Source organism: Haemaphysalis longicornis, unplaced genomic scaffold (assembly GCF_048455015.1).
Source record: "Haemaphysalis longicornis isolate Haplotype H1 unplaced genomic scaffold, Haemaphysalis longicornis Haplotype H1 scaffold_4, whole genome shotgun sequence".
NCBI classification, from domain to species: Eukaryota; Metazoa; Arthropoda; class Arachnida; order Ixodida; family Ixodidae; genus Haemaphysalis; species Haemaphysalis longicornis.
In genome coordinates, this window is record NW_027526361.1 from 40,164,749 (window position 1) to 40,189,807 (window position 25,059).

At 46.5% G+C, this 25,059-nt stretch overlaps 1 protein-coding gene across 1 annotated transcript in view; it reads right to left on the minus strand.

The window, feature by feature from the left end:
* Positions 1-282: 282 nt before the first annotated feature.
* The window catches only part of LOC144178537 (sperm-specific sodium:proton exchanger-like), a 38,628-nt gene continuing 13,851 nt past the window's right edge, over positions 283-25,059 (minus strand). The window contains exons 8-15 of the mRNA XM_077706469.1: positions 18,283-18,489; positions 17,003-17,479; positions 12,427-12,522; positions 9,164-9,343; positions 7,654-7,791; positions 5,796-5,993; positions 4,096-4,233; positions 283-685 (exon numbers count right to left, since the gene is read on the minus strand). Coding sequence (XP_077562595.1) covers positions 626-685; positions 4,096-4,233; positions 5,796-5,993; positions 7,654-7,791; positions 9,164-9,343; positions 12,427-12,522; positions 17,003-17,479; positions 18,283-18,489 — 1,494 coding nt within the window. The 3' untranslated portion in view covers positions 283-625. The remainder of the gene's footprint in view (positions 686-4,095; positions 4,234-5,795; positions 5,994-7,653; positions 7,792-9,163; positions 9,344-12,426; positions 12,523-17,002; positions 17,480-18,282; positions 18,490-25,059) is intronic.

The following is a 25,059-nucleotide window of genomic DNA, read 5'->3' on the forward strand; positions in this document are numbered from 1 at the left end:
TATTGAAGCTGCAAGCGGTTTTGATGCATGGGAGTATGTAATTGCCGACAGCCCTCGGTGAACCGCAACCCGCACGCTCCAAAGACAAAGAATTCTGCGATTGAAGAAAATACGGACTGTCGCAGCGTGCGCCGATCCTTCCTCGAAGGGTTACACTCAATTTTAGCCATGCATGGTCACTATGCAATACGCAATTTCGCAGGCCAGCATCCAGAACCTCACAGTCTGCTCTATGTTTTGAGGTATATAGGACACCCATTACCAACACAAAGACAATTCAGTTAATAGTTTATTAAAGGTCGCAACCATGGGTGGCTACCAGCACCCTTGCACGTCAACATGCTTTTCACACTGCCAAACTGCGGTGGCCATGTTGTCGAACGACTTTTTCAAAGGTTCAAAGCCTCCGACAGGTTGACTTTGAAGCGCCGCTGGGCTTCCATGGCAGCAGCACGACGCATCAAGTCGAGCTACATCGCTCAGCACACGCTGAAGGATAGGACTCCTGGTCGATTGTTAGCACAAGAGGCGCCGTATTTCGGCTAGTCCCGTATACGCACACTTTAATTCAAAAAGAAAATGGGAAAAATAGCAGCAGAAAGGAACCACAGGAGACAAGTTGATGTTACTCCATGTCTGCGTTTCCCCGTCGGTTGGGGAACTTGATATCCCTTCCGATGTCGCCCTGCGCAAAAGATGTTTACGGCCTCTCAATACCTGCCGGTAAAAATTGACCCAGTACGCTGGATATGTCAAGCCTATTGAACTGGAATACACTATCGCAAAGCACCCACACAGAACACCCACGTGAAATGTCCGTTCGCGCAAATCAGAAGGGTAATTTAACGTGGCCATTGGCTGCGCCCCAAACCTAAAGCGGTCTAAAACATACCAAATCCCTATTATAAAAAAAAAAAAAAAACGCGTAGACGTGAGTGTAAAAAAAAATGAAATTTAGAAAAATAGTAACGAAAAAAAAATCACGCCATATCCACGGAATGAATGATGACAAGTGGGGCGAAGCTCGAGAGGGGGAGATCATCGGTAACCGTAACTCTCCCGTGAAAGTTCGCCCATTACATCATTAAGAAAGACGTAAGACTGTGTGCGTACATTGTACAAATCAACTTTTATTTTCGGAGTCAATGCTCCCAGGCCCAGACCTGGTGAAAGACCCCGCGCCATCGAGGACTACCCCGCACCTCCACCACAATTTGTCACGTAGGATGGGACACAACGGTAAAGAAAGAACTTTTATTTATGGCGAACTTGTGCCCGAACAAGACGAGAGGAAACGAGCAAAGGTCCTTGCGTCTCGTTCGATCTCCGAGAACGACTGCCTGCGTTCGTGGCGTGATCTCTTGCGATCTCCCCCTCGCAGTGCACGTGCGCTCGCGCCTCCGTTGGCGAACACAGACAAGCTCGCGCTCCCGGTGCCGAGTTTGCGCTGCCGGTTGCAGCCGGTTCTTGCGCGTGCAACGCGGCCCACTTTGCGACATCTCCGAAAGCATGCGGCGGTCACGTACCACGAGACACAAGGGATGGACAGACCCATGGCTTTAGGAGCTTCGCCCCTAAAAAGAACTATACCTGCTGGGGCTCGAACCCAAGCAGTCAGCGCCAGTACTCAGTACCCTACATCAAGGCCACAAGCCCGAACGGTGGGCTCGTGTTCGCAGGCGCTCAAAAGGATATCGCGCGCAGGGACATCACACATGTCACGTGGGTACTCCGTGCAGCGAAGCGTTTGGAAACACGCTGCCCGGTACGCTGGAATCGTTACTGCTCTTGCGCAAAAAAAGGAAAAAAACGACAACCTGCTTGCGTCACAGCCTGCCGCACGTCAGGATAAACGGCGCAAGGGCAACAAGAGGAATCAGGTAGCAAATGTATCAGAGAGACAATGGGCCGCCGTTTCAGGTGCAGTCGATTGGTTGGAGTTCGTATGGGCTAAATCTCTGGTACGTCACTAATCTTAACAAAGTGTACTGTTGGGCGAGTTGGTAGTTCATTTTCAAAAATAGCTATGGTGCGAATAGAAACAAGGACACAGAAAGGCGACGGGACGAGAGCTGACTTCCAACTGAATTTAATAAGAGAAATCTTGCACCTTTTATACGCCCATTTCGTGTGAACACCAGTAAAATATAAAAAATAACAACAACAACAGAAAATACACAATCTCTGATAGCACACCATCATATCAACGCGCGTTCACACACTTGGCACAAGGCTTTGCCTCGGCGCAATTTGGTGTCTGTATAGATTATACGTGTATTTTCAGTTGTTCTTGTTCTATTTTTTTTATATTTTACTGGTGCTAACATGAAGGGTGCATATCAAAGGTACAAGGTTTCTCTTATTAAATTCAGTTGGAAATCAGCGCTCGTCCCATTGTCTTTCTGTGTCATTGTTTCTTCTCGCGCTGCATCTATTTTTGAAAACGTCACTGATGTCGTTGGTGACTTCGCACGAGTTCATGGTATTGAACATTTCACGTGAATTAAAACCGCTGCCTTCGTAAATTCGACTATTGAGGTATTTAGAACTAAAGCTGAAGCTCTATATCTCTAAAAAGTTAAAAACATTAACATTCCCCCATATTTAAAGGAGCCATGAAGACAAAATACAAGTTGGGTCTATTAGAAACACTGCTTAGTCCCGATAACAATGATACCAATATCATCACAATCTTCGAACAAATAACGGAGATATTAAAGAAAACGTGTGAAGCCGTGGCGACCCCCTAGCCAATTTCCCGCAACTTTTCTATGACGTCACGGAACCTTGTTTGTGCGATTGACGGCCGCCTAACTGACCTGTCGCGACGACACATGACTGTACGTCTGTAATGGGGCCTCTAGTTCCATTTGACCGCATCACTTGAATGCTAACGTGCAGTTAACGCACTGAAAATTATGTTTTATTGTTGGCCCGTATGACGTCATTCTTGCTCCTAACACGTCACTGCGGCGCTAAATTTGAAAGTTTTTAAATACTTCTTGCTTTTTTTCGGTATAAAACCATCTTTTGAGGCTCTAATGGAGCTGAGTGAGATACTGAATCCTAGTTCTTTTAAATTAAGCGAAGTTGTATTTTCTCTTCATGGCTCCTTTAAAGCGATCTATTCGAAAATAGATTTGAATTGAAGCATCACCTCGTTTTACGTGTGGGCTTCTACCCCTGTTATTTTACTCCTTAGCCAAGGATATATTCAAGGAGCGCTGGCCAATAAAATGACGAAGATTTATTGGTCGCTCTATGCATAGCCATCTCTCAATGCCTGTCTATCGAGATATTGCCCCGCGACAGTCTCTTTCTCGCAGTCATGATTCATTGAAGGAACACTGGTGCTGAGAGCCTGATAAAGAACTGCTTGAACTCGACACGAGCAAACGTCACGTCCGTGGTCTCTATATCGCCAAACATGATTGCAGAATCTTAATAATTCAATACTGATTTGCGTAGAGTACAGATATAATTGGTTCTACCCCGGATGCTCAAACGATTGCCTTATTGTTTCCGCCTCGATTACATCCGTAAGCTGCATACCTCGTAGTGCGGTTATTTTCTCTTTGAAATTAACGGGAAGAAGTTACAAAAGTAGTCAATTCGCACCGAAGTATAGTTGCTTCCCTCTGGGGTCGTGGTAAATGTCTTACCGATTTAAAAGCTCCCGTGGCCACACAGAGTAGTACCACTGAAACTAAACACCGACCAAAATTCTGGTGTAACGCCGTTGTCGTACGTTACATTTCACCGCCAATCATATGTCATACGGGCTCACACAGACTAGTCAAGCTTTGTGGAGACATCATGAATGCGCTACGTATAGAATAGTTCATTTCCCAAGTTTCGTGTACTAAAGTGAATGCTACATTGTACATTGCTCTCAACAATCCGCCCACTGAGCACTCTAACACAGCGTGACATTTTTCGGTAGTCGTCTGAACAGAAGCGACAATGGGCGTTGAGGCTTTGAAAATGCATTAGCGTTCCCCCGCTGGGAAGGTTCGCTGAAGTTCGCTTAATTCGTTCTCCATTTCGAGAGAGGCATGAGAGAGAGTGCACGTCGCGCACGGTCGGCATCCTTACCCGGCGACTGGCCTCCATTTCGGCGAGTCGCTCCTCCTCCGTCGGGACCCGGCGGAGCCAGTCGAATTCGAGGGGCAATTTGTAGTGCTTGTTCGAAATTATTACTATCACCGGCCGCGGCCTCGATTGGAAATCGCCCTACGAAAGAGAGAAAAAAAAGAATCGAACCGCTGTTTCGCAAGTCACGACGTAAACGTATTTATCGCACACGCCGGATGCTTACAGGTGCCGTCATAATTAAATGGAACAAGGGTTTGTGAATATTACAAAATAGTTCTCTTACTGGCCTAACGATAGCCATTAACAGTTTACAGAACGCTTTTTCTATTACCGAGGACTGCTTCAAACGCACAACAATGCAGCCAGGCTGTTTCCGGAAGAATAAATTTATCTAAATTTACGAGATAATGTTTCAATTACTTCTGACGGCCCTTGTACATCTGTTTTCCTCTAGACGTTGCCCAAATACCGTAATAATCATGACCTGTTCCTTTCTCTGGGACCCTTCCTAATGTAAGGTGCGGGGTGATGAGGAAGAGCGTGATCCCTCTCCCATACCGTGAGAGACAGAGCCCTATGAGTAGCAATGTGAAATCACCCGACAATATCTCTTGGAGGATGGATCTACCTCTTGGTAGACGGCGATACGTCAGGCATAGCCTTCTCCGTAGTGAAGAGAAAAAATGTAGTGGGACGTTCTGCTCACGCTGGTGAGGACAGAGCTGAGGACTATAGCCCGTGTGTGCCTCGTGTGCATCAATCATCTTATTCGCCGACATTCCGAGGGGGAATTAACAATGAATTCTGTTTTTGAAATTGCCGCGCTGAAAGCTGCACTGAGATCATTTAGATTCTTAGAACGTCGTGTAGCTAGACATTTTCGTAATAACGTGGCGCATAATTGGAGCCAAATGAACTGACAGAGTAGTTTACATGCCTTCGTAGTGTAGCAGTGGCCCGGTAAATTCTGACAACGCGTACTACCCGATAATGCCCTTAGTTTCATATTGCCTTATCAGTGAAAAGCGAGTGGGCTAAATTTCAGGCCTAAAATGCTTAGATATGATCAAAGTGCATTACCGGCGTTGTTTTGGTTCGGACCCGGTACTACTTCCATGATTAAGAGCTGAAGAATAAATAAATAGCGTTATCCTTTGTTTGACGTTTACATTTAAGTCTAAATGCATCGCCTAAATTTTCCTGGGCAACACTGGGCGGCTTGAAGCACGCCACGCCCACTTTAAGGAGCTTGAAAGCCTAAAGGACGTATGGTATAGGCAACACTGTGGATACTGCAGTGATTTCCTCAACACTGATCCATACTATGCATACTCGACATTAAGGCTCCGGGGAATTCCTTAACGAACTTGCAAAAAAATTGCTTCAAAAAGTCAATATTTCTCTTACCTTGAATGCTAAATTAATGAACATAAAAACCCTTAAAACTCTCAATCACTTTTGTCGACTCGCCATCAAACTTTCTTGCCCGTAGAGTTCCACACGAAAGCTTCTATTCATCTGGAGCCTGGTACGAAAATATCAAATGTTGCACTGAAAATCAAGGAAGGTTTTACTTCAACTCGAGATAATGCTAGAGCATTCAGTGGTGATAGCAAACCCTTCCCCAGAATATTCCGCAAAGACCACCCAGCAGTTTCTCAAGCACTTCACTAGTGCCCAAAAAAATCACGTTTACTTACGGGGAAGATGAACCTCTTGATGTGACGCGGAATGTAGTAGGGCGCGACGTAGAGCACCCCGGAGTTCACGTCAAGCAGTGTTCCCTGGACGAGCAGTACGTCCTCGATGTCCGGACTCACCAGGAAATCGTGAGCGCTCGCTAGGTCCGGCAGCAGGAACGAACTGAGGCGCAGCTTTATCTTCTCCACTGGCCAAGTCTGCGACGTGAGCGAGTCGCGTGGCGTGAAGCAGTTGAAGTTACAGGCCCTGGTAAACTGTTGCGGGGTGAACTGAACGCGTGGTAAGAGGTATAACAAAACTACGCCAGTTCACGAAATAAATTAGCTTTGTTACTGACAACATAAGTTGTGTTTAATAAACGAGATTTTTGAAAGAAAAAAAATCTTTAGAAATCCACATGGATTATCGTGGCTGTTACGCAGATTTGAGGACAAGTCCTTTATGTACTGAATATTCAATACTTCGAGCTGACCAAATCTATTACATGAAGGTTCTGCACACCATTTATAAGCAAAAGACCCACAATCAAGTTAACAATAAATCTTCTGGCTACCATCTCAGGCATACAATACGGCACACTCCAAAAGTAAGAACGAACTATGGTGAGCAATCTTTCCTGTACCAGTCAACTGAAATATTAAATAAATTAGGATAAAAATTAAACTTCGACGCCAGTGAACCTACCTTCTAAAAACCGGTCAAAGAAGTGTTACTTAAGCAAAACGCTCGCAATACTGATATATAATTAAGGGTTCGAAGTATATGTCTGCATGTTCCCCTAAAGGTAGAAATTAGAAACAATACAAACAAAAATATATTAATACGTAATTGGGACATAGTACTGTAACAGATGAAAGTTCATGCGTACGAATTACTGCGTTTATGTGTACATTGTGATCCCTTTGTGAATTTGAGACCTATGCTTTGTATAATAGATAAGTGTAGTAATGGCTTTGCTTTGTGCTATTTCTCTATTACGATTGTGCTATCATGCTTAAATTTGTGAACAGACGTGTTGTTATGTACGCTGTAAATCGGGTGGCTGAGGCCTCTGTCCGGCCACCTTCGCCTTCAGTCTCAGCCTCCCCTTGGTTTTTGCCAAGAAATAAAAATCAAACCAAAAATCAAATCTTTGGTATACCAGACACGCTATTCAAGCAAGGAAACCGGCAGCAGGAAACCGAAGCACAGAAACTAAAAGGTTTACCGCCATGCCGGAGAAAACCTGAGGGACAACTAGGTATAACAGAACTTCATTCGCCTATTTAATAGTTAATGACGTCTTCTGCCAGCACCGTTAGGAATTCTGGCTGCGGCTATTTCACGATACACCAGTGCCTTCGCTTTATATGGAAGAAAGCCTCACCGGGTACGAATATAGCGTATACAGCATACAGCTCACGACAGATGGTTCGTGAAACCTTCGCCCCCTTTTTGTTGTGCGCGGTTTGGAGTTTGGCTCGGTTAACCCACACAAAAAAAAATTGCCCTATTTTTGTTAAACGCTATATATATATATATGTATGTATACACATCATTCCACCGGCCGGTTGTGAACTTCGCAATTTAGGGTAGAAATAAGTATTTCGACCGCACAAAATCAATGCTCTCAAAATATTGATTACCACTTTTTTCCAAATGTCAGGCACTAATGATCCTCAGGAGAAAAGTGCCTTATGTTTTAATTACAGAAAAAGACGATAAAAAAGTGGGTTGTCCCGTACTCTCAGCAATGTGATAACACGGCGAGATGAAATGTACAAATTTCTTCGTAGTGTTGAGACGGTCAGACAGAGCGGGCATGGCAGCAGCGCGTATAGTGTTTCCTTGCAGGATACCCGCGACTTCAAAGCTCACCTGGTATTTGGGTTGAGTCTGCAAAATGAGGATGCCGAAAATGTTGGCGATGTAGTACCATATCTGGTACAGGAAACTGGGAGGCCTGGTGAAAATCAGTATGGCCTCCGTGACTCGCTCCCGGGGGATCACGTACGCCTGGGGCAACCGCAGCCGCCGGAATGGTTGATCAGGCCATTAAGACAAAATACGTTTAGTTCTAATTAAGAAGACTTCTTCGTCGTAATAGCAAGAATACCAATTTTATCACAAACTTCAAACAAATAATGGAGATATTAAAACGCCATATCAAGCTGGCGACTCCCCAACCACTTTCCAGCCTTTTTATATGACATCCCAAGAATTCTGTACCAAGGCCGCCGCCAAGAGCCATGACAGGAAAATTTTAGTGGGTCGTCAAGTTCCGCTTCATCGTATCACTTGAGTGCGGACGTGCCGTTAAAACATTGATAAAAATAATTTATTGCTGGCCCATATTACGTCATTTCCGCCACATCACTTACGGTATCGCGAAATTTGAGAGGATTGCAATATTTCTTGCATTTTTGTGTTCTTCCAGCAAAATTGTTGTAAACCACTCCAAATGGTGACGGAGGAAGGTGTGAAATTCTTCTCGTCGTCTCGGCGGGCTTATCGCTTGCGCTCGGCTAGCATAAGATAAAGGTACAGCGTATCGGCACTCTTTTCTCTTATTGTTCCGTGCCGCCGCCATGATCATTGGTCAGTTCGCATTACGTGACATTTGTTTACACTGCGCCTCATGGGCGCCGCCGTTTTGTTGTGTATGCGTTTTAGTCCGTCAGCTCTGGTAGGCTTAGCTTGTCCTCCTTGCTTTGCGGCTGCGCGCGACTGATGTCGTTCCGAATGCGAATCAAGGATAACTCGTGCAAAAGCTAAAATATTTCAGCCGCAGAAGTTGATTCAAAGATGCCGTTTTGCCGCATCTTCGGTAGTCTTCTTAACAAACGACTCGGTCAAAGTTAACGGCGAGGCCGTAGATGCGGCAATCTCGCAACACTGATAAACGCCCAAATGCCCGCTGTTGCTGACTTGCGTACTTCAGTGGCGGTACTCTAACACCTTATCTACGGAAAGTACGCTCGGCTTCTCCGGCGGCAAATGCTGAGTGCTGCCTAGCGCATGCGCTCGGCGTCTTGGGCAAGCACTCCTCTATGTAGTGACACTAGGCCTACCTAACCGTCAAAGATAATCTGCAAACATAATCTTTACCAGGAACACATTGGGGGAAGAAGGGGGGGGGGGGCAGAGATAGACAGCTTTGCTGTGAAACGTATTTTCTGACTGCAATAGAGCTAAGCTATCAAAGGCTAGTTCTCTCAATATGAACAAAGTTGTATTCTGTCTTTGTAAAGGGCCTCAGGAATGCTTCCAGAAATGACAGAAACACATTAGTGTTTCCTCTCATACGTTTCGCAATCAAACGATGTTTTGAATCCTAAATACTCGGTACTAGCCCAGCGCCTTCGCCTAGACGTTCCGTCCGGCTTACATTAACGGCCGTCACGGCGGTGACCCTCGTGACAGTGGGCTCGTCGGTGATGAGTCCAAGTGCGCCCAACGTGACGGGCGCGCCCAGGTAGTCCTCGAAGCGCTCATCGCCGAAGAAAAACAGGGACGACGAAGAGTTGGGAAGTGCGCCGTCCTCGCGGTAGTCCACGGCGCCCTCGATCTACGCCGCGCGTAGCGAGGGAAAAAAATATAAAGACGATGGTCTTTCTTGGGCAACTTAAACCCAGAAATTTTGGTCTGTCTGTCTGCCTGTGACTCGATTCAGCCACCTGGCCCAAAGTAAAATGAATACTGCGCAATAGTCATATATTCACAACCAAATGTAAATGTCTAAGCCCGGTTTATATATGTTCATACTTGTCGACTTAGTTGAACAAGAACAAGACATTACGCAAATATAAGACAGGAAATTAGTACACAAGGGATATTTACAGTGTTCCTTTATTAAAACATTCATGGATGCTTGGTGTTTAGACAGCAAATGTGTTATACATCTACTGCAAAAAACCGCCGCCTGCTGTTGCCCGCGCCACCTCCTGGCGGCATATGAGAAATCACGCGGCAACAGCAATGAAAGGTTCCACTAGCTATGTCTCACGTTTTGCTTGGAACGCACGTGGGGCACAGCAACGCGGTTCTATAAACCTTGAAGTCGGCCACCTCGATTCACGCGTGTCTCCGCCGTACTACAGCGCTGGCATAGAGGAACCCGGCCTGTAGCAGTGGAACGCGGTAAATTCAAATCGCCTTGAGCAAACCTTTAGTGGGTTTAACTTGGGATGAGCGCGACGGAACATGGAACAGCATGAGAGGTGAGCGGGAAAGCAAAGGTGGGCATTTCCTTGGGACTATCGTCCTTTGACGACATTTGCAACGAAAGGAGCAGAGACGCGGCCAATTTTTTACAGGGAACATTCAGTTCTGCAAGGGCATGAAGAACCAACAGTGTTTCGGTAGGACTTCGGGCTCAGGCTCTATAGCCCCAATAACCGAGCACGTGAAATTCCAGCCAGCTTAGACGGCGGCAAGTTCTACCACGCCGTTTTTTTTTTCGTCGTTATTCTATGCTCCTGCAGAATACACTGCAGGTTTCCCCATAAGCTTCCCATCATTCCTATCGAACGATGTACGAACTCGACTTTACCACTAAATTTTCTTATCGGTAGATCGCCTCAACCGACTTCCCCTACTTCTAATTTCGCCTTCAGGTATTCATTCTGTTATTCTTGTGGTTCACTAGTTGTCATTTCTCCCTATTACACGCCCGGCCCTGTATGTAAAATAAGTTCGAGATATTGAGTCATGGCGTGTTTAGGCCTGAGCCGCGTTTTAGTTCATTCGTTTCTATCACTTGACGTCCTGAAAGAATTCAGGAGAAGCTGTTTTGGTAAAGCGACATCACACCAGTTGGGTAGTAACAACTAACATATTTCAACAATGTGACCTTCGTGCGCTGCCGCAATTTTGTCCTATATACACCAACACGATTACTGACGAACAGTGAGCACAGGTTACCGTCAGTGCAGTGTTTACTAACGGTAGCTGCGCATCACGAGTGCGCTCTTCACATGTCACAGAAGCAAACAGCCGCAAAAATTTGATCCTACTTAGGTAACAATAAGTGTGAGGGACAAGTCAACGTCGAATTCTCGCAAACGCTTGAGTTGTTAGATAACCGCGTGTGAACAATAAATAACAGTTCATGTACACAGCATGACGGGGGAGTACAAAGGTCACCTGCACAGCGCTGTGCCGAAAAAATAATCGCAATACATCGGCCACTGAACATTCGGTAAAATTCACGCTAATCTCAACAGTTATTTTACTACCCACCTACCCACCTATTTATCCACCTACGCAGAAAGCGCAGCTCTGCAGAAAGCGTCTCCGGAGAGCTGGCCACCACCGTCGTTCGACCCCTGCCGGCCGGAAGGCAAGCAAAAACTGATGGAGGCAATCGACATCGTTAACTAGAGGGGCAGTGCTAACCTTTCGGTTCTCTCTCATTAGGTGGCTAAGTCCGCCGGCGCAGCGGCCAGACGTGTACGCGCTCACGGATATCACGACGCGTCCGGACATCACGACGCCCGGAAACTGGACCAAGGATAGCGTGAGTCCCGGAAGCTCACCGAAGCCCACCGGCCCCTTCGAGATGGCAGTGGAAGGCCACGTTCCCTTCACCACAACGTGTGACTCCGACTACCGCAATGAGCTCTTCTTGTCCTTACCGGAACGCGATAAGGCTGTCGGGTCCAGTGCTTCCAACTACTCACCCGCCAACGTCTGTCAAGTATCTGCTAAAGAATAAGCCATCGTCTAAGCTCAACCTGATGGAGCTGAACGCAAAGGCATGCCAGGGAAAGTCAACAACCAGTTAGCGTCAAACGTCCAGACGACGGAAGATCTAAAGAACACAAGGATGCTCGTGTCGCTGAGAAGAATGTTTCAGCGACTGTGGTCGAAGAAGAACGACAAGGTCAACCAATGCGAAAAGACCGGTATAACGACAACCGACAGCAAAGACAGCATCCCGCTCGTCTTCGGTGCGCAAGACAACCTTTCCTGAAGTGGCCATGATTATCTTGTCAACAGAACGCGTGGTCCTGGCGCAAACCAGAAATTAGTATTTGTACAGAGCCACGGTAAATGCCCACTGCCAGAAAATTTACAACTGGTTCTACAGCTGTTCGTGGGCCAACCAACAAGCCAGAGCCAGGGGCCCACCACGCAAACAGCTCGGTGGCGCGCCTTTTCGCAATGTGGCCGAGTGTAAAGGCGTGCAACATTGCGAAGCAAAAACTGAGAGCAAGGTCACCGGTCAATCCACAACCAAACCGACGGCCGCAGACTGGAAGCGAAGGAAGAAGAAGAGCGGAAATATTAAATAGGCCGTCTACTTTCAACACTGGTAGAGGGGTAGTCCACTGGCCGAGGCACTACATCGATGTTTTTTTTTTTTTTAACATGCAATACACGCTATTTTTTTGTGGTATCGCGAGTTGGCTTTCTTTTAAAATTACACATGCATGAAATAGACCGGAAAATTGTATACGCCGAAGCGTTGCAAGCTGCGTGAGTTAGGATGACATTACTCAGCGGAACCAGCGCTTCAACTCAGTAACTTGTATGCCTAATTCGGGAATATACAAATTAAGATAAAGAAACGTGATTTCCGCTATACTATAAGGGGGGCCATTGGTACTTAACAAACCGCAAGACAGGCAGCGTAAGCGGTTAACTCACCTTCACAATGCCCGAGTACGTAATTATAACAGGGCTTTCAAAGCCTCGTTCGACGATGGTATCGCCGGCCGCAAAAGCCATGGGCCTGAGTTGCATCTGGATCGAGAAAGAGACAGTTGGTCAGTTTATTCTTTCATCACATTTCAAAAATCCTGCAAAAATCCCAAGTGGGATTGCAAGTATGTTAAAATAAATAATAAATAAAATGTCACCCAATGATTCTTTACCGAAATTTCGACAAGCTTGTACCTTACATGGTACTTTGTACTTTTTAATGTATTTCAGTGCAATATAAAGGCACCTGCCGCCAACAGCGCCGCCGTCAGGATATCCTTTCAACAGTGCCCATCAACCCGAACCCAGTGCCTTCTGGGCTTCCCCGCGCAGCACATGTCTTCCTTAACCGTGCGCGCTCAGGATACGCTTTAACTCATGACGTCATGGCCATGTGGAGGCACACCTCAACTAGAACAATGAGGCGCGCCTATTCTATGGCAACAGCTTCCGAAGACTTTTCATCTGTGGCGGTACGCACATCCGACCCTTCGTACGCCTGCTGCGCATGTGGGCAGTCGCTGAAGCCAACCATCTATCACCTTGTATGGGTCTGCATAGGTCTGGTATGCCCACGTGAGACATCGGCCTGCCTGGGTACTCTCTTACGAGGACTGGATCCGTCCGAAGGGCCTCATCAAACAGACTTTATCCGCACTGTGGCGGTTCGTTCTTGACTCCTCTATGTGGGGACACTATTGAGGTCTTCATCTCCCCTCCCTCCCCTTCCCCATGCGGCCACTGAGCCATGCCTTTCAATAAATGTTTGTTTGTGGTTGTTGTAGACACCTGCCACCGCCATGACGGCGCTCACCTTCACTCACCATACCATATTTATTAAACAGCCCTGGCGTTATCGCCTTGCAACATTGCCAACAGTCTCGCGTTGCTCGCACTGGCATTCTGATTCCCAGTCATGCTGCCATGACGCAACTAGCAAGTGGGCATGTTGATCGGCAGCTAATCTTGTCATGGTTCCATGCGGGTGTCGTCGAGGTGCCTACCGACAATAAATGTGAGACACCTCAGACTAGTTCCCAGAGGGCACCTCTGTGGGGACCAGAGATGGCCAGATGCAGAGCAGCGGGAGATGTGTGCATGCGGCTGACGAAGCTGAGGAAGGTGGGATTCATCATCATGATGACAAGCGCCTTACAAAACAGGCCCACAAACACGAAATAAAACTGAAACAGTATGCGCACGGGTCCGACGGGTAAATGCAGCTGACAAGACTGGGTACAGACGATGTGCAGCCAAAGGCAATGAAAAAGAACTCTGACCAATCATCAAGTGATTTATCGGTTCGTTGCATTAAATAAGACCACTGCTTATGCACATCCACATAGCGCCTTAACAGCGGAAATGCGCTGACCCTACTCACGTGCAGCGATGAATAACCCCTGAACGTTCTGCTACTGAGGACCCCCTTCTCTGCCACACCAAGGGAGAACGAGCATCAACATCACCAGTATCATATGTTAAACACAGAACCGGTTTCGAACTCATCACAGAATATCCACTTCGAACTATCACGCAAAACACACACCGGATTGCTTTTCTGACACCGGCTAGCCTGCTCCTTTCTTTTCAGTCCTGTCACTTGCTGGGTACCCGAATCCCCGGAACCCCTTATTTAAAGACCAATTCGTGCAACTACAAGTTGTCGAATCAGTTGAAACAATTTCCGAAGTCAAGAGATCAGGCTTCTGTTGAGGCCGAATAATAAACTATGCCGGCCAGATGCTGTTCTAATCAGAAAAAAATCAAATTTTTAGCGTGCCGAGCACTGTATCCAACTGGGGTGCAACTATTTTGACCACCGACGCTGATCAACATTCCTCCGCACGCTTTGACTTCCTGGCACCCGCCGGCCGTTCGATTTGTAATGGAACGGAGATAACCGATAACTATCTTACCCTCGAGTGATGCGGCTTTTTGAGCCATTTTGAGCCACGAGGCTTTTTGGGCCATTTTGCAATGCAGCTACAACAAAACAATTATCAAGCAAACAAGTTGAAGTTTGTGTATGCGGCACCTACTGCAGCGACTTCGGTTTTATATAAAAACAAATCTCTTGTAAAGCAGCGTTTTTTTTTTTTTTTGCTCTCCCGCATAACCACACACAATGTACGCCCTTGCGTTGAGTGACACCTGTACTTCTTTCAGATATATAACGGGAGAATTACAGGCAGAATTCACCTTCGATGAGCATCTTTATATCCGCAGCATTTTTTGGCTTGGGAGAATTACTCGGTATCCACTGAGAGGCATAGATAATGATACCTGGACCTTTCCTGTGAAGATCTGCGGGAGTGCGTGCTTTCGGTGCTAAGCTAAAGGCGGCCGCTTTTTATGACGAGTTTGAGCGCACTTGTGATAACAGGCCAGAAAGCCAGAAACAGTCACGCCTCTGAAACCGGGATTATAGCAGTCAAAGTGTGCTCCAGATTAAAAATAAACGCCGTTCCACTCAATCTGAAAGCTGTCAGAAGTATAGAGCAGTTATTCGCCATACTGGGCTGCAGCTCCGTTATCTGCTCACTGCTACCACCCAATGCAATTCAAATTTCCCGCCTTTCGCACTGCTCGCGCGCCCCCTGCCTTAACTGCGCCAGCGGGAGTTCTGCGCTTTTTGTGCTTGCTTATCCTCCCGCACATGCCGGCGTTGCACTGCCACTTTTTTTCGCCTAAAAAACTATTCCAACGAGCCTTCCTAACTAAATGAACGCGGGCGCTGCCGGTTAATTAGGTATATTTTGCCTCAAATGCACCTACAGTTTTCTTTGCGCTAAACAACGGGGAGATGTATGACAAGCGCCAGCGATTCACGAGTTTCGAACGCTTATGGTTATATAAACCGCTTGGCTTTAGAAACCTCTGGCGCTGCAACGGCGAAAGGAAAGCCAGCGCCCCTCGCATCCCGGCCCCCGCGGGGGTCGAGCGGACGGCGACGGCGCGGGCGATCCGAGTAACCCGCGCGGCCGGCCGGACACGACGCCTCGGGCTCCGCCCGCTACCTAGCGCAGGTAGTTAGACGAGGTGCGGCGAAGCCCTGCGACCCGCACCTTTCTCGCAGGACGAATCAATAAAGGTCATTTCTCTCTCTCTCTCTCTCTCTGGATTACGCCGCGACGACAGCGGCTACGACGGAACGCCGGCTCTACTTGCGTCCACCGGGCGAGCTACGACGACAAGGCGCGGCCATAGAGCGCTCCGCATTACGAATCGGCTAGAGTACCTGTATAGCGCAAGAATTGCGCGTCTGATTGCCACATGCCGCGGGTTCCAGTTCGACAGGAAAGCCCGCTTTCAGTGCTGCTCACAAGACACCGTATTCAGTCAGTTCTGCTCAACTGGGCATCGGCGGTTGTGGAAGCGGTGGCAGCGGCGGCGGCTCAGCTGATAAGCAGCCGAGTATCATGCGCCAGTTTCTAAATGCGGAGCATTTCTTGGGCTCTCCTGGTCCTCCGTCGTTGATGGCGGCGCCGTCCACACTCACACTGCGCATGCGCAACTCTCCTCCTTACACCCACAGCTTCGCGATACTACACTATATAAAAAAGAAATAGCTAGCGGCGCCCGGTTTCGATCCCACGACTCTCTGGCCGCAACGGGAGGTACGCGGTGCTCTTCCCACTACGCTACAAATCCGGGACAGGAGCAAGTGCTACGAACGAGCCTTATGTCCTTGACTCATTCAAACTACGTCAAGAAGCTACTGATACAACGAAGGCACGCGAAGCTGAACGTCAACGGAAACGACGAACTGAAAACTTTAGAGGGGGATGCTGAATTTCCCGTGGGAAAGCTGTGGCGGGAAGCGCCACGCGCCTTGCAGCTCAACCAGCCCCGTCCGCAGCGCCTCTGATGCTGATTGTGGCAGGATGCCCCTAGGGATTGGCCAACCAAAGAATCCATCACGAGATAGGTTCGCGTTCAACCACCGTCGTCATCTTCCCGTAGGGGAACCGCCGAAGAAAAAGAAGAACGAGAAGACAAAGCTGCGAAGAGGAGGGCGTGTACATTGCTCTCAGCCGGTGCACCAATGTCAACAACCTTTACCTCACCAAAGCTGACGGAGACTACCGATTCTACCACAGAGACAACATCGACAAGAACATGATGGACGAGTTTCGGCGCCTCGAGAACCACCGCCTACTCACCGTAACACAACAGCACTTGCGTGCCTTTGCCACCGGTGTGGACCCGGAAGCGGAATTCCCTCTGGCGCTAGTAAAAACCAGGTCACTGAACATAACGGCAACACAATGGAACCACACGGAACCGCCACGATGCTCCGCATCCTCATCAGGGTTCCCCACGGGAAGATTATGTAATTTTTGCCCGGCCGCTCCTCGCCACTCCTCCTCGCCGCTGCCGCTGCCGCGGCGACCCACATACGAGAAGGGTGGCTTTCCCGCACGACCTGGAACTCAATACGGCGGATGGACGCGCAACTCTGCTCCCCTAGGGGAGCTGTATACAGGAACTCTAGAATCGGCGCACTCGCAGCGCCACACACCGCGAGGAACTGGCGCACGCTGTCGGAGCCAATCCACGGGATGACCCGGAGCACGGCGATGGGCTTGTAGCTGGCCGGCAGGCTGTTGGGCGCGCAGATGATGCCCATCATCTGGTCCTTGAGCATCTGGAAAAGCTCGCGGTGCTGCTCCTCGGTAAAGAAGCCGTCGCGCTGCATCTCTGCCAGGTGCGCGGAAACGTCGTTCAGGATGGTCTGGCCCGCCTGACGGCTCTTGAAGGCCACCGCGATGCCCGGGAACCGAGACTGGATCTCCACCAGGTTCTTCAGCACGATCAGCCGGTTGTTGGTGGCCCGGTTGCGCGTCTCGAGGGCCAGCCTGGAGTTGAGCACGTACCTGGATGCGTTCTGCTGCACCTCCTCCTCGCCGGTGATGATCGCCAGGGAGGTCTCGTAGGCCGCGTAAATGGTCTTGTCCAGGTACCGGTGCAAGATGTCCAGCACCCAGTTCTCCACCAGCTGCAGGCATCACGCAAGGCAGGTTTCTTGTCCGTTCGGGGAGCAAATGAGAGCAAGAAACGTTAGAATTAAAGATAGCTGGGCAAGTTGCAGAGAAGGAGTCATTTTCTTTAAATGTTACCGCTGACCTCTGGGAAAACGTACGTGGGCCAAGTCGGGTGCTGCTGCAAAACCCTTTCTGTTCCGAATGATTAAATGCACTGCCGAAAAATTTCATAGCCGCAGGTTTTGCAGTTTTAGGTGTATAGAGATAAGACACAAAGTTGTCGTGTCTCTGTCCCTCAATTCAGCTGCCCCGCCAAAAGTTCAAGGAAAGCTTAAACTGGCGTCTATATACACAAAACATTTCCAAACTATAAATCTGGCGGCAGAGTTCATACTTCTCAACACTGTCTGTCGAGCAAAGAAAACATTAGGCGTGTCTGAGACACGACATAAATAGATAAGTGACATTTGCAGTGCTATTCTTATTAAAAATAAATGGCTGCTTGATTATTCTGATAGCAAATGAAAAAGATGTTTAGACTCAAAAATAAAACAAGCGCTAGTGCGCGACACTAGCCCTCAATGTGGCATTCCAAGAAGTCCAGCAGTAAGGAAAGGTTCTAGTAGATGGGGCGCGAGCAGTAGAACACGCTAGAATTGAATTGAGCTGAGTAAATCTCCGCCGTGTTTATTGAGGCAGGAGCGAGACGGGAGCGTAAGAGAGTGAGAGCGGTAAAGAGAAGAGAGTCATTTACGTACGGGGCCCGGACGGCATACTAACAGCAAATACGCGCCATTTTTTTTTTCTGCGGCCATACCTGGATGTACTTGACGGCGTGAACAATCCGTATTGACATGGCGAGGATGAAGATGGCCGCGGTGATGGTCTGGTACGGTTTCGGTTCGGGCAGAAAAAAGTAGACGCTGAACTGTACGACGAACAGAGAGATGCACATCGCCACCAGAACCAGGTCCAACTTGTTGTAGTTGTCCAGCCTCACGAACCGGTGCCCGTAAGCGGTGATCTGCGCAGCGCCGTAACATAAGGACCGTCCCTTAAGCGCCCTATGGAAAGCAATCGCGAAATGGCCGATTTACACAGTATGACTTCATGGGTGTGAAGGAAACATTTAAGAGAATTCGGCACGCCACCTTCAAAACGGTGTAAGCAACCTGGTTCAATACAACGACTAACAAGCACAAATTCTTCATAAAGTCGGGACACGGTGCGCTCCATGCGTGCTTCATATTGTCACGAAGCCAAAGATGACGCAGTTCTCTTGAAGGAAAAACAAGTTTATCGGAACGAACTTATGCTCCCCTAACAACTCAAAAAATACACAAGTGGCGAAGCAGCAGTCAACAAAGTGACATGCGCAGGCGAAATGCGGTGAATCAAATACCGCGGCGTCTACTCTGTGGTAGTTTATCCCTCGGCGCGCGTGTTTCTCGAACCGTCGAATTACATCCTGAGAACACTACAGATCAAAGAAGATTATTTTGGGTTGGTGACTTTAATTCGAAACGCTCTCCCTATAAAAGGGGATAACACGTGCGGCATGAAAAATAAAGAATGGAACACGTGCTTCCATTGGCCCACGGATAACACAGATAACACAGCAAAGCGTAGCCGGTCGGCAAAACAAAACATAAACAAAACCAACGCATGGTTCGCGGCAATATGCGCTCTATATAGACCATATAAGCATTTACAAAAACGTCTAGAGCGCTTTATCAATAATCCCTTTATATAATCTTGATTAGAATACTCTAGAGCCTTGTCTTGTCGATATGTAGTTGAACATACATTGGAGGGAGTCATACGTCAGCTTCCAATGCAAACATACTCAGAGGTTATGCGCGGAGATAAATCCCTGGAACGAATGCTTGCGCACAATGAAACTTTCCACTCTGGCATTTCCACCTTTTGCCGTTTCGTTTGCTACAAGGATCACGTGATCTTATTTTAATGCGATATCGTTATTAGGTTTATTTTTCAACTTTGCCGTGGCCTGTCAGCCTTGCGCTACCTCCCGTGCTCATCAAGCGTCCACGGAAGTTCGTCATCGGTGCTAACAGGAGCTGTAGCTGAGGTGGCCAGATATGAGGGCTTACTGTGAGTACCAGCAGTTGCAGATTGGGGAAAGAAGTACAATGGTACTACGGCAGCGACCAAAAAAAATATACGTGATTTCAGCAAGCTCCGCGCCTGCGCAGTGATGTCCTTTCTCATTTCCACCGCGCAGAGTGTAGTGTCATGTTCGCCAGACATTGACGCCAGCCGTGCTCACAACATACGCCACCACCAAGCGCCTCCACCGGTGACCGAAACGGAGGCCGGCGCTAACATTGTGTCACCTAGCTAAAAAGGGGGCCGCAAGAATAACGCCACGCTCTAAGAAACCAAGAAAAGCCTGTCTTATATCCAGAAACAAACCAAGTATGTTCCAATACGAAATAAAACCGAGCATATGGCGTCTAATTTTACGTATTTTAAAGTCGCTTTTCTAATTTTTCGCGGCCCTGTCACCGGAGCAAGCTTAGTCTGGCAAACTAGGAATGGCGCCACGCGGCGAATTAAAAAAAAACTTAAAAATAGGTCAACATGTGATCTCAGAGAATTATTGGCATGACCCTACAGAGAAGCGGGAGAGCCGATATCACAATCGCTAAAATACCGGAAACATTTGGCAATACGGACCCCATTCTAAACCACCTGTACATGGGAAGAGCGGGAAAGAAAGAAAGGACTAAATTTGTGCAGGCACTGAATATTACCCAGGTATCGTGCAGCCTGCCGTACCTGAAGCCTATACGCGCTGAAGAAGGCGGCACACCAGAACAGCATATAGGGCAGCAGCTCTAAAACCTCTCAATGTTCACATAAGTCTTTAGATTGTCTCTTATCTTACTTTTGTAGAAATCACAGAGTTCCTCTCCTAACGCGAAAAGAACGTCTGATCTTTGAAAAAGCAATGTTACTACCAGTAATCATATGTAATATATCATGTGGAATCATATGGATTACATTAGGGAAAAAAAACATATTGGCGCCATGGTGGATATATCGCCGATCAAGCGCCTTTCCACAAAAGCCCTCCCCCTAGCGCAAAACACAGATTCGAAATTATGCAGTGACAGGATACCAGCCAGTATTAAATTACTTAGAGGAAAGTTGCAAAACGATAAAAACACAATATACGCCGAAGCTGTGATGTTCGAAAGTACGAAGACAACAACTGCCGTAGTGGACTACTGTGACAACCGCGGTGACGTCATTACCCTCCTACGCCAAGAAACGAAAAAAAGAGGAAAACTGACCCATCCTTGTGGCGATCCGCCTAGCGGAAGAGTCGAACAGATGCTTTACCATCATTACACACGCTCAAAAGTTCATTAGTGTTTTGGCTGCTAACAGAGTGCCTAAACGTCTGAGAAATATTCCCCAAACCCCAATGATGAAAGATAAGATCACATTACACCAGAACATAAGGGTCTGGAAAAGCAAGACAGCTGGCCACGCGGACTCGCATACCGTACTCCGTGTTGACCAAGACTACCAGCAGTTCTCTCCGGGATAAAAAATTGGATCATCTCCTGATTCTACGCCTACATTAACACCATCCTTCCCCGTGCCATAAGGGGATGTCAACGTCTAAGAAGCGGAAACTCTGTGCAGGATACAAGCCAACACATATATCCACAAATCAATATAACCGAAGCTCTTTGGTGGAAAACGTCTGACATTAACTTAAAACTGCGGTAGATTCGGCAGAACACCCACTCCTTCCTACGCAATGGCGTCATATCTAATGATATGCTCACGAGTGAACAAAGAAAACATCACATACTCCAGTTACATGGATCCATGGCAGGCTGCAGCCCTGTCCAGCATGTCGCCTCAAGATCAGCGAGATCTAATTCTGGGGTCTTCGGGTTTAACACTTCCATTTTCCAGACTTTCACTAAATCGCACTCAAAAAAATTCTGGAGAAACTCAGAGAATTATCTACTAATGCGTAGCATGCTTCTGCCGCCAGTTTTGAGTGTGAGTTTTTTTTCAGCGAATTTTTAGGTTTTTTTCTAGATCCTGTCCGACCAATTATCTCCAACTACGCTGTTATAACAATCACGGATGAAACATTAGCGAAATCTTCAATATTGTGGAAATGCCATGCGCTATAAGTTTTGCCATTTTTTGTACTTTTTTAATATTCTTTTCTTATCTTTTAGTTTTTAAAAATATTGCTCCACCAATTATCTCCATTTACGTTATTCTAACGATTACATTTCGAACTTTTGCGAAATCTGCATAATTGTGGAAATGCAGGGCGTTACACGGTTCGTCATTTACCGTAATTCTTTTATATTTTTCCTATTTCTTAGTTTTTTTTTCAAAATTTCGTTCAACCAGAATGATTACATGTGAAACTTTCGAGAAATATACATTATTGTGGAAATGCCATGCGGTGTACGTTTTGAGATTTTCCATAATCTTGTCTCAATTTTGCTGCTTTTAGTTTTTAAAAATTTTGTTTGACCGATTTCGTTTTATTATTTACAATACTGCCAGTCTCCACAGAGACCATAGCAGGTGGGAACTACAATATACAGTCACAAAGAACACTTAACACTTTAAGGATCGTAAATAGGTAAATTGGTAAATAATAGGTAATATTAAAATCACCAAATTTGAAGTTAACAAACAGCAGCAATTATGCACACCATAGACAAAGTGCTACAAGTACATGCTAATTTTCATGAAAACAATAACAATGGTAATTTAACATTATGCACTATTTGTGCAACTATCTACACTAAGTACAAGTGCATGCTGGTTTGCATGTCACAGAAAAGCAACGACATATCAAGACGCTACGGGACGTCAGTTTCAATTCTTGATACAAAATCTCACAGTGACTCGGCATTAGGAGTGAAAGGCGTTAACAAATTCCATTCGTGGATGGCAACTGAAAAAAATGAGTATTTAAACGCACCATTGTTACATTTATGTTCTAATGCAGTATTTGTATGTTTGCCGAGTAGCTCTTGTTTGCGAATCTTCAACGTACTTCGAAACGTCTATTTTGTAATAATTTTGTAAGAGTTGATAAAGAAATTTTAAACGCGCCTTCTTCGCCCGTGTTTCGAGCGTGGGAAGCCCGGAAACAGCTAGAAAGGTAGTCGGTGAATCTGCAAGATTAAATTTGTTGTGTATGTATCTTAGGGCCTTCCTTTGTATCTTTTCTATTTTATTTATGTTAGCCACGGCGTTAGCAAACCATACAGCATTTCCATATTCAAGTATCGGCCAAATGATTGCTTTGTAGGCTAGTAGTTTTGTTGATGTGGGTGCCAGATGGAGCGATATGCGAAGAAAAAATAGTTTTTGCATGGCAGAAGAAGTAACATTATCAATATGCGCGTCCCACCTTAGATCTGATGTTATTGTTAACCCTAGATATTTATGTCTCTGTACATTGGTGAAAGCAGCGCCATTTATGTTGCAGCGAAAGTTAGAGGGTTATTTTTTCCGCGTTATCATCATGCATGCAGATTTTTTTTTACGTTGATTGTCATCTGCCAATGAGAGCACCATTCTCCAATGGTGTTAAAAGACTTGTTAAGAAAGTGGTGATCTTGTTCATCGTTAATTTCTTTATAAATAATACAGTCATTTTCAATTAACTTTATTTTACAATCTGTATTAGTAGTTATTAATATTGTAGTGGGGTTTATTTAGACAGCCAAGGAACCGAGGGGATCAAGCGACGGAGGCCGAAGGAGCTCGAGCAGCCGAAGAAGCAGGGGCAGCCAGAACTGAACTCGATCACGCTGCGCATGCTGCGCACTTGATGCGTGGGGATTGTCCGTGGGGATTGCCCTGCTTCAGCTTGAGTTTCGGCCTGAGCTTTAATCCCTTGACCCGGACCTGTCTTCTTCGTTACAATATATATACATGAGAAATAACAAGGGTCCAAGCACGGAGTCGTGGGACACTCCTGGTGTCACTGGTAGTGTGTCTGATGCAAAATGTTAGAAAATAACAAACTGGGATTTATTAAACAAAAAATCTCGAACCCAAGTAATAATTTCTCCGTCTCCGATAAGGCTTCTTAATTTAGTTATTAGCTTTGTATGACAAATACAATCAAATGCTTTGGATAGGTCGAGTAGGATTATGTCGGTTTGGCGGTGATTGTTGATGCCTTGCGCGAGGTCGTGTATTACTTCGGCTAACTGTGTTATGGTGGATAAACCCCGGCTAAAACCGTGCTGGCTATTGGACAGAATGCCGTCTTGTTCAAGAAAAATGTTTAAATGTTTCAGAATGATATGTTCGAGCAGTGTACATGCCGTGCTGGTTAGCAATATTGGACGAAAATTTGATTCAATGGATTTATCGCCTGATTTGTAAATCGGAATAATTTTAGCTATTTTTTAATCTTCGGGTAATTTGGATGTTGAGAGGGATTTACAAAAAATAAGGCCCAGGTATCTGCTGCACCACTGTGCGTATCTTTAAAAAATGATTTGGTGTATTGTCCGGACCACACGCTTTTTTTAGTGTCTAGGCCAAGCAGAAGATTAATAACACCGGCGTCTGTGATAACGAGTGGCTCGATGGTGGAACCACGTCGCGGATGTAAGTCCGGCATGACACCATTATCTTTAGTAAAGACAGAACGGAAGAATTGGTTGTATCTATTTTTTTAACTGGACGAAAGCTTAGTTGTGAGTGTGTTTTTTATGGCGGAAGTGGTTCCAAAATCTATGTGGGTTGTTTTTTAAGAAGCTGGGGAGTACAGTGTTGAAATAATGACTTTTCGCTTCTCTAGATTTCTGTTTAAAATTATCTCCATTTACGTTATTCTAACGATTACATTTGGAACTTTCGCGAAATCTGCATTATTTTGGATATGCAGGAACTTACACGCTCGCGGCTGGGGGAGTACTCGGCAAAGAATGCTGCCCATTAAAAGTTTTTTTCCCTCTGTGTCTCATAAAAAACCAAAACGTTCAGTCAGGCCACGACGCTTCAGAATAAACACTTTTAAACACTTTTAAACACTGGCTCCGTCGCCTCCTCGCTCAAATTGACCAATAACCCGCAGCCTGAACTTTTAACGCCCACATCTTGAACCACACAAGCGCAGATAGCCTATGTCTCTCCTGTGCCGTCGGGGTTAAAGACGGTCGCGTCTAGCTTAGCACTCGTCACAGAACGTCAGTGCTTAGAAAGCATAAATGCGAAATGTAGCAACTCCATTCCCAGACGCTTCTCGATTGCGAAGCAACGCTATCGCGTCATCCATTTTAAGAGAGACGTAGATGCAGTCTTCTTGGTTTGACATGAAAGAAAAGGGTTTAAAATCTTTAAAAAACGCGTACACGAGAAAAAACGAATGAGAAGGCGCCTTGTCGGTCTTGTTTGTTGTTTCTCATCTCCATCCAACAAAATTTCCTCATTCTGCCTGGAGGAACTACTGAAAAGGTAAGACCTCAAATTGTTTAAGTCTAAAAAGGTACAATCAATCGGGCCCATCCGAGAAGCCATGGCATGCATTAGGCAGAGGACGGCACTGCTGTTTCGT